The sequence below is a fragment of the Ipomoea triloba genome, chromosome 14, assembly GCF_003576645.1.
Source record: "Ipomoea triloba cultivar NCNSP0323 chromosome 14, ASM357664v1".
In the NCBI taxonomy this organism is placed as follows: domain Eukaryota; kingdom Viridiplantae; phylum Streptophyta; class Magnoliopsida; order Solanales; family Convolvulaceae; genus Ipomoea; species Ipomoea triloba.
In genome coordinates this window covers 16,264,488-16,273,848 of record NC_044929.1, presented here as the reverse complement: position 1 = coordinate 16,273,848, position 9,361 = coordinate 16,264,488, and the positions used below count along the sequence as shown (strand labels likewise).

General features: G+C 34.5%; 1 protein-coding gene across 2 annotated transcripts in view; it reads right to left on the bottom strand.

The window, feature by feature from the left end:
• LOC116005259 (proteasome adapter and scaffold protein ECM29) overlaps nt 1-6,694 on the bottom strand; it is a 26,888-nt gene extending 20,194 nt beyond the window's left edge. The window contains exons 1-14 of one of the 2 annotated variants that reach the window (XM_031245520.1): nt 6,393-6,694; nt 5,447-5,614; nt 5,231-5,320; nt 5,011-5,147; nt 4,831-4,921; nt 4,585-4,667; nt 4,346-4,452; nt 3,091-3,243; nt 2,562-2,626; nt 1,778-1,865; nt 1,609-1,687; nt 1,398-1,506; nt 1,261-1,320; nt 1,053-1,171 (exon numbers count right to left, since the gene is read on the bottom strand). In XM_031245520.1, the coding sequence (XP_031101380.1) occupies nt 1,053-1,171; nt 1,261-1,320; nt 1,398-1,506; nt 1,609-1,687; nt 1,778-1,865; nt 2,562-2,626; nt 3,091-3,243; nt 4,346-4,452; nt 4,585-4,667; nt 4,831-4,921; nt 5,011-5,147; nt 5,231-5,320; nt 5,447-5,614; nt 6,393-6,620 (1,577 nt within the window). In that variant the 5' untranslated portion in view covers nt 6,621-6,694. The remainder of the gene's footprint in view (nt 1-1,052; nt 1,172-1,260; nt 1,321-1,397; nt 1,507-1,608; nt 1,688-1,777; nt 1,866-2,561; nt 2,627-3,090; nt 3,244-4,345; nt 4,453-4,584; nt 4,668-4,830; nt 4,922-5,010; nt 5,148-5,230; nt 5,321-5,446; nt 5,615-6,392) is intronic. The other variant, XM_031245521.1, reaches the window with a different exon arrangement.
• Between the last annotated feature and the right edge of the window lie 2,667 nt (nt 6,695-9,361).

The following is a 9,361-nucleotide window of genomic DNA, read 5'->3' as shown; positions in this document are numbered from 1 at the left end:
TTTAAAAAAAAAAAAAAAAACAACAACAACAACAACAACAACTAATCGTCGGCCGCCTAGTCCACCGCGACCTAGTCGGCACCTAGGCCGCCAACCGCATAAATCACCGATTTCAGTGACTTTCTAGGCGGTCGTCCACCGCCTAGCGCCTTAGGTGCGATTTTTGCAAGATCGCTTTTAATTTAAATTTGGAATAAGGGTTAAATAGGCCACCCAACTACACAGCTTGCAATTAAGCCATCAAACTGAAAAAACCTACAATTAGGTCCTCGAACAGCGCAAATTCATGCAATTCAACCTAAAATGACCTGTTGACTTGGTAATACACTGACGTGGCGGTCTCATCTCCGGCCATGGAGACGAGGGAAACTACGTCTCCTGGCAGGAGACGAAGACGAAGGTCCATCTCCGTCTTTGGCCTTAGACAAAGAGAACTTCGTCTCCGCCGAAGACGAGAGCAAGCATGGTTTTTTTAATAATTATTTTATTCAAATTTATTAAAATAAAATTTAAAAAAATATTTTTAAATTCAGTAATTGCCACATCAGCATATTACCAAGTCAACATGTCGTTTTAGGTCTAATTGCATGAATTTGCGTTGTTCGATGACCTAATTGTAGTTTTTTTAAGTTCGATGGCCCAATTGCAATTTGCAATGTAGTTGGGTGACCTATTTGACCCTTATTCCTTTACATTTATAAACAAGGTAGGGCTCCAGGCGAACTCCCCCCACCCTTTCTAAGTGTCCTTCATACATGCATATGTACACACATCACACATGTATGTATGTGTGTGTATCAAAGAAAGAAAATGAGATAGATATCCAATGAAAATAGAACAAGAAACAGCAGTTATGAGCATAAAACCACAACACATGAGGAGAAGGAGAGAGATCTCAAATTAACATACATCAAATACAACATACTGAATAATGCTACAAGAAAAAAGTGCAGGGCAGCAATTAGCAATAAACCCATTAGAACTCAAATAAAAACTAAGTTAAATATTCAAAAGTAATCTCGTAACTAAACACAAAGTATTTATTAGGATACCTTATATCCAATTTTGGATCTGCTGCTCCAAGCATACAAATAAATCTGCTAGGACAATGTTGCATGTCAAATAATAATGTTGCCCATCTTATTGCACAAAAGCGCACTTCACTTTGTTCCTTGCAAGTGAAAAGAATAAGGTTTATTATGGATGAGGGATTTTATACAATGGATACAACCCCATTAAACATATGGAACATATCTCTACCACTTTAAAACTTTTCAGCAGAAGTGACTCCAAATTCTTTAAAACATTTGATGGTGCATCCTGAACACCAGATAGTAACCATCAGAAAACTAGGAATGAAAGCGAGGAGCTAAATAGATAGATAAGAAATTTAGAACCTTGTAAGCAACAACAAGAGAATTGGTTGCTTCTTGAATAGTTAGACGGAGAAACTGACCCTCTGATTGCAGAGCATCAAAAAGCCAGACAGCTGTATCAATTTTATCTCTAGAAGTATAGAAACAGAAGTTACAAAATCATATTGAAAGTTGAGCAAACATTAGGAAGACAAAGACGGAATGAAATAAATAAACAAAGAAATAGGAGTACCTAAAGAGTTGAGGCATTCGCTGTGCAATCAATCCAACTGCTTGAAAGGCAAAAGCTTTGGTATCCCTAGCAACAGCATCTGGAAGAATGTGAATGTATTGATATTCTATGTTACAAGATAAAACAATTTATAACAAAGTTCAAACAGTCAAATCAGCAAGTAGGCAACCTGATTCTGATGCTGAATAGCCATCGAGAGATTTATAAATCCCTGTCAAGATAACAGGGCCCATAAGCTTCAACTGGTCCATTGTTGCCTGCATTTATTATTTATAAATAAATAAATAAATAAAAACAAGAACAACAAATTATGCTCACATTCCTAATATACAAAGAAAAAGAAGAAAAGGTATATGATCACACAAGGGAAAAGGATAACCCCAAAAAAAAAAAAAAATTATGCTCACTTTCCTCATTCAGAAGACTATTAATATGTTAAATACCATTGTTCTTTATTCTTTATATTTTAGATAAGTAATTGTTAATGACATCACTGTTACCATCTTAAGCATCAAATGTGAGTCATATGATGATTATAAAGATTGATAATTCAAACATGTACATCACACAGAAGCAATTTTTTTCATTTTTCAGCTAAGCAATGCTTTACCAATTCATCATGATTAATCTTCTTTAAAACTTGAAAAGTAATCCACAGTTGGAATAAAAAGAGACAGACTGCTCTTAAAACGGTCATTAGAACATTTAATGATTTCACTGCCACAAGCATCTTCTTATAAACAGTGCAGAACAGAAATACTTGTTTTTAGGCTGCACTGATTATTACATTAATTTCATCAAAAAACATTAGTTACGTTCCTTCTAGAAACTATTGTTAATAATATACTCACTGATGGAAAAGTTAGTTTATCCACAGCAACTTTAAGCTATGTGTGAATTGTGATAGATAACTGAGTGGGAAAAGAATGCAACATAAATAATTAAATACTCACATATTTAAAGACCCATACTGTAAACTCCATTCCCAACTGCTTCAACCTTGAGGTGGTATTGTTTCCTACAAAGCAAGAAGATTAAAGCAAGTATCCTCCTAAAAATTGTTTGAGATACCCCCATTTCCAAATTTTAGTTCAATAGACTGGTTGCTCTTTAAAAACAAAGCAATTAGATCAGAGCACAAAAGGTTTCCCAGAAAAAGTAAACGGGCTCATCTCAACAAAAGTTCCCAAAAGTGTCAGGAACTCTGTTAGTGTCAACCCCAGAGAAGATCCACATTCTTTCACCAAAGAAAAGTAAGGATGCCCTTTCTCACACATTACTAGTTTTAAAAATCTTCATTTCATTTTATATAAATTAATGCATTACTTAGTTCTAACCTCAAAATCCAAAAGAAATTATGTGCTCCTTTAAATTTTATACACACACGCATATACAAAATGAATATTATGTGATCCTCTAAAGCTTTTATGTTGCAGGAGATCTGAAGAACAACTATGCTGCGATAAGAGAATATTGTTTTACCATATATGCAGCCAAAAATGCACTGTAATGTTGATGGGAAACTGTTTGCTGCTGAAATTGATCGGCAGAAAACAGACATCAGTCTCACTCTCAAAGATGCATTTGCAGGGGTGACTTTAGACTCTGGAGGAATTTGTTCAGAACCTGTGGTACCTATACATCGTTAACCAACCATAAAGTTGAATTCACTGCAACTGAACCCAAGAGATAAAGCAGCAACGTTTTTGGATAAAGCCAATGCAACTAAAACCAGTGTAATACAATTCAGAGGAGAAACATCCAGAAATGTTAGAACTGACTAGTAGACTGTGCAACTGAGATTATACTCTGCAAGCAGCAGCATTCACTGAAGGTGTTTTTCATAGAGATCATCACTTCAAATGAGCTCATAAATAAATTTTCTTGTTGTGCTGACAGGAAATCTCTAAGTACATAAAATTGAGGAGTTTATTAGTGAACCTTGTTATGATGCTAGAAGGAAATCATGTTTGGCTAGATGATTTAACCGTCATTATCTAATTAGATTGTTTCAACATTATTTTTCAGTTGCAACAAATCATTGAATATAAAATTACAAGAGTGATGCTTTTGGAATAGATATTACAATATTACAATGACCAAAATGACAATAGTCTATAAGAAAAGTATTTTGGTTGACTCCCAAGCATTTTATATTAGTTAATATATGCTATAATATGAATAGCATACATTCAAGGTTTTAAATAAGTTAAACCTATCAATCACTCACAACCAAATGGGCATTCTCATTGAAAAACAAGCCATACATGCTAAAAAAAAATAACTGGGATAACACCCATTCAAAACTAATTTCTAATAGAAGAAGACGAAAAAAAAAAAAAAAAAAAAAAAACTACAAAAATTGAATAATGTTATTAATAATCAAGAAATACAAAACTGACGTCCGATTTCAGTAACATGAAAAGCATGAGTGTTAAGTTCGCAATTTGAATGATTAATTAATAATGTTCTGTTTAGGTCATTGATATCATCTAATGCCTGTCAGAGAACCATGGCAAATCATAGTTGGCCACCCTTTTCATGTTAGAGAAAAGGTATATTTCTAATGAAATAATTTCATATCACCTAAACATAAAACTTGAAGACACCTGATAGACAACGAAGGTAAAGGATCCTTCTGCCTTCAGTTTGGATATCATTCGGCATGCTGTCAACTAGGAGAGTCAAGACATGCAATAAAAGGAAGGCAGTCATACCAAAGTATAGTTATTCATACCATTAAACAGCAAAAATAATTTGTTTATCAGGTTCACATCATCCAAGTTCACACCAGAAGTCTTCTTCTTCAAAAGCTCCTCCCCTTTCTTAACAACAGATTCTTGACTTGAGCCAAAAAGAAAAAAAAAAAGAGTCGGGTGTTATCTTTCAAAATATATAAATAAAGTACCTAAGTTTCAGGTTAGATTTCAAATGCATTAGCTACTTGAAAGCAGCTTTAGTGATAAAGATAAGTACCTGTCAGCACAGGCAGCAATGTATAGGGGATAGACAAGTTCAGCAGCAATTTCCATAGCTTCAACGATATTCAAGATCCCTATCTGTGAAAAGGAGTAATCAGCATAATAGAGTGTATATATATATATATATATATATATATATATATATATAGAGAGAGAGAGAGAGAGAGAGAGAGATAACCAAGATAGATTTATTTACATCTAGCCACCAAACTTCAAATAAGCATAATCTTTAACTTCCCACCTTTCTAGCACGCAGTGTATCACTTGTCAATTGTTGTTTCCCAGTCACACGGTTGCATTGAGTAATTGATAACCCAGCTGGGCAAGCCCCACTACGAAGAAAGACCTCTTATCACTACTATATGTCTATGCAAGTCAACTAGCAAACATAAGAGCAGTAAACAAATATAATTATACGTACCTCTGCAGAATTGGTTGATATAAAATCATGTGAAGGCAAAACTCAAGAAAGATCTTATTGTCATGCAACCCACCGAGTTTCCTATATTTTGCAACAACTTCATCATTGAGATGACTTGAATGGCACTCGCCAATTACCTGAGATTAATGCAGATTATAGTTGCCATGTATCAAGAAATTCCATAGAAAATTTCATCTTCATTCAGATAACGGAAAGTCACCTTTGTAATGATTCTCAATAGTATCTCTTGATGCTGAGTAGGGACTTTTGAAATGCTAGTTAAAAGAGTAGGTGTCATGTTTTCCTTTTCCTTCAAAAAGTAGAATAATTAACTTCTTATTTTGTGTGGTATAATTATCCCAGATCCATTTTGAGAAGAATCTCTGTTTTCTTCTTTAAGATGTAAAATAGCAGTATTGTAAATATTAATTCAAACCTCTTTTCGTGCACGTTCTATTGCCATCTCAATATACACAATACAAAAGTTCCTGACCATTGAAAATGCACTAGATTCCTCGTACAACTGCCATAACTCTGATAAGGGCAAACCAATATCTGGTTGGTGTTTCACTCTTTTGTTCACATGGCTTAGGATCTCAATTACCTGCAATATAAATATGGAGTAAAATACATAGGCAATTGCACATTGCACATGAATATGAAGTCCAAATGAAGTCACATCATTCAGTCTCAAATACCCATCATACACACACTTCTGGAGCAAAACCAGTTAGCTCACAAACAGTTTTGGATAAGATGCAAGACCAAGGGATTATCACCCTCTCATTGTCCAGTTCAAAATAATTATAGATGCAACAATATCAAGCCCAAGGAACCATGTACATGAGTAGCAACATTCTGTAAATTATGTGATTTGCAAAATGTAATACCCATTCCTTGACCAAGAATTAACTATTATGCAATATATAAAAATAAATTAATTTAAATAAAAAAAAAAATCTAGACTGTAATAGGTCTGGTGAACATTATAAATTTAAATCTAGTCTTTCTGAAAATGTTTAACATGCCATTTTGAGCTCATCAATTACAAAGGTTGATACAAAATACAAGAATCTCCCAGATTATTTTTGAGGCACAAAAGTTCTTATGCATAAATTTCGATGGAAGGGGAAAATGGCATATTCAGACTTGTTTTCATGAGAAATTTCTAGGATCACCGTCCCTATCCACTAACCGTCTTCCACTCTATACAAAATTACACACATCCTCATTTAACCGAGCTCCAATTTTAGTTTAAAAACCATCCAACTATTGTACTTGAACATCACTTGAATTGTGCTCAAATAATCAATCAAGCAATACAGCTAGAAAAAAGCGATGTGTTTAAAGCATTGATGAGAGGAGAAACAGCGAGATTATACTTTGTTGCGAAGAGGAGTGCAAGAAGAGGAGAGCGATGCGATAGAGAGAGGGAGAAGCTTGGAGAGCAAGTCTTGCAACTTCGAGTCATCGCAGAGCGCGAGCCTAGTCAGCTGCCGGTCGAGCATTTCCTCTTTATCTGCGTCCGTTTTTCCCGATAGCATTGTAGTCCAGAACGGTGCCGTCACCGTCGCCGGCGCTGATGATGAAGACGAAGACGAGTCGGCCATTTTGGTTAATTATGTGTTTCTATTGTAGTCTGTTAATGTATCGCAACGGAGCTGAAATGGGGATTCAGAGAGAGGGTTGGGTACATCATAAATCGTTACGTGTGCTTTTGGTCCGAATCGACTTTGACTCTTAGTCCTGACCAACCTTTAACATTTTCAATAAGAACCCCAACACTTTCGGAAATTCCTATTGTAACCCAACACTTGGCTTTTAATTTTTTTTTTTTTTTTTATGCAATATCTATAAAATGATTGAAAAATAATTTAATTTTCTAATGTTTGGCTGAAGTTCAGAAATCTATATTTTTCTATTTAGCTATAAGTTAAGAAATTTTATTTTTCTGTTTGGTTCATTTTCCTGAAAATGAGCATATTATTTGTTATAAAATAATAATAATAATAATAATAATAATTAGTAGTGGTGGTTGTGGTATGGTGGTTGTGTGGCGGTGTAGACATGTAGTGTGTGGTGGTGGCGGTCATGTTGGTGGTGGTAGGGGTGGTCATCATGGTGATGGTGGTGTGGTGGTGGTCGTTGTTGCCGTTGGGTGGTGGTGGTGGCGGCGGCGATTGTGTGGTGATGAAAATAATGATATGGAAACTAGCTTGAAAAGAGATGAGAGAGAAGATACATACAAGAAAGTATTCAAAAAATGTCTTCCAACTAAAAATCTAAGAAGATATTTTTCGCCAAATTGAGTTTTTTTTCTGTTGACCAAAATGAGTATTTTTTTTTTTTACTTTATTTTCCTTGAATACCCAAAGATGACAAAATTTGAAAAATGACTTCCAAAAGTCATTTTCTAGGTTTTCAAATGAACCCTTAGGGCTCGTTTGGTTCGCGGAAAATATTTGAAGGGAATTGGAAGTGCAATTCCATGGAAAAGTAGTTACTAGGAAAATAAATTCTGTTGTTTGGTTGGTGGAAAAGAAATTATTGGGAATATGAATTCTATTGTTTGGTTGAGAGTAAAAGAGTATGGGAATAATGAGTATAAAGACCTATATGCCCTTATGTATTAATAATAATAATAATAAAATTAATAATAAATGGTATTTCAATTTGGGCCCCAATTACTCTTTCTTTTTGCAGATTTTGGGCCAAATAGGTTTCCCATCTCCGTTTCCCATTTCCCATCTTCATTATTCATTCGTCTCCCATCTGCCAAATAAGTGACTGGCAGACCCATAAACCAGAGAGACGAGGCAGAGGCGGCGAGGCGGGCGGCAACGAGCTGAGGTCCACCGTCGTGAGGGCGCGAGACAGCCGGCAGCGAGCTGAGCCACCGATCTAGAGGAGGTCCACCATCGTAGGAAGAAGAAGAAGAAACCAGAGGAGGAGGTCCACCGTCGCAGAAGAAGAAGAAGAAACCAGAAGAAGAATAAGAAACCAAAGGAGGAGGAGGAGAAATAACACAACCAGGGGTAAAATGGTCTTGCCAAATCATTTTTTCTTCCCAACCATTCCGGAAAACAAAATCCGAGCTTCTACCAAAAAATTGCTTTTCCTCAAAAATGAAGAACTCATTTTCCATCGGAAAATGAGTTCCAATGAACCAAATGCAGTAACTATGCATTTTCCATGATTTGGAGGAACTGCTTTTCCTTAGAAGTGCACTTCCTGCCAACCAAACATGCCCTTAATCTTTTGGCAAAAAATTGTGTGCGACGAGTCGGGTTGTAGACAACTTGGTGTGTAAGTATCATAATTTTAGTTATAAGTATTACAAGATTCATCATTAGTAACAATCAATTTTATCATAAATAGTATCACAATAGTGTGAAAAAATTTAAAAAGTCTATTCACCCTTATCTAGACTTATTTGTGAGACGGGTCAAGTCAGGTTGTGTCAATATAGAAATGTAATACTTATATTAAAAAATATAATACTAAGTATGAATAAATTGTTCGTTACTTATAACGAAAAGTATAATACTTTTGAGGACAAATATTAGATCTTTTACATTTTCATCTTGACCCCGACCTGTCTCACGGACAAGGATTCGTAAGACGAATCTCACATAAGTTTTTGCCTATTTCAAATTGGTATATTTTCTGTAATAAGTATTATAATTTCTATCATATTGGTCCCTGTTGGATGGTAAAAAGTCTAGATGGGGTGAATAGACTTTTTAAACTTTTTTCACATTATTACAAACTAGTATTTCCACTCGTGCGTTGCACAGAATGGATTTGTTATAATATGTGAATAATATTTATATCGTAATACAATTGTATAAACCGTAATATCAAATATTATATAGTGTAATTGGAGAATTGAGTTTAATTCATTGTGTTTTGTGATGTTATTATTGCTTGAATATAAACAAATTTTTTTTTGAAATAACTTGAATATGAACAAATAATTACCAATTAAAAACAAACATGTAGATATACACATTTGGTGTTGATACATTAAACAATTTGCATATCAATGTTTGGGATTTGTATTAATTGGTTTAATTATTTCGTTTTGTAGCAACTCAATTATAGAAATTATATGTACGTGAGATATATGTTTTATATAGATATATAAAAAATTTGTCATCTTTGTATACAAAAAAAAAAAAGAATACATAATATAACTTTTTTGAATTACACATTATTGAAAACTTCTTTGTAGACGACATTGGTAGTAGTAAAAGAAGTTTGCCCATACTCGTCTAGAGCTAAAACTTTCAGACCATCAGGATGAGTTACTCGCGAAAAAGCCACGTACAACTGACCGTGATTAAAGACC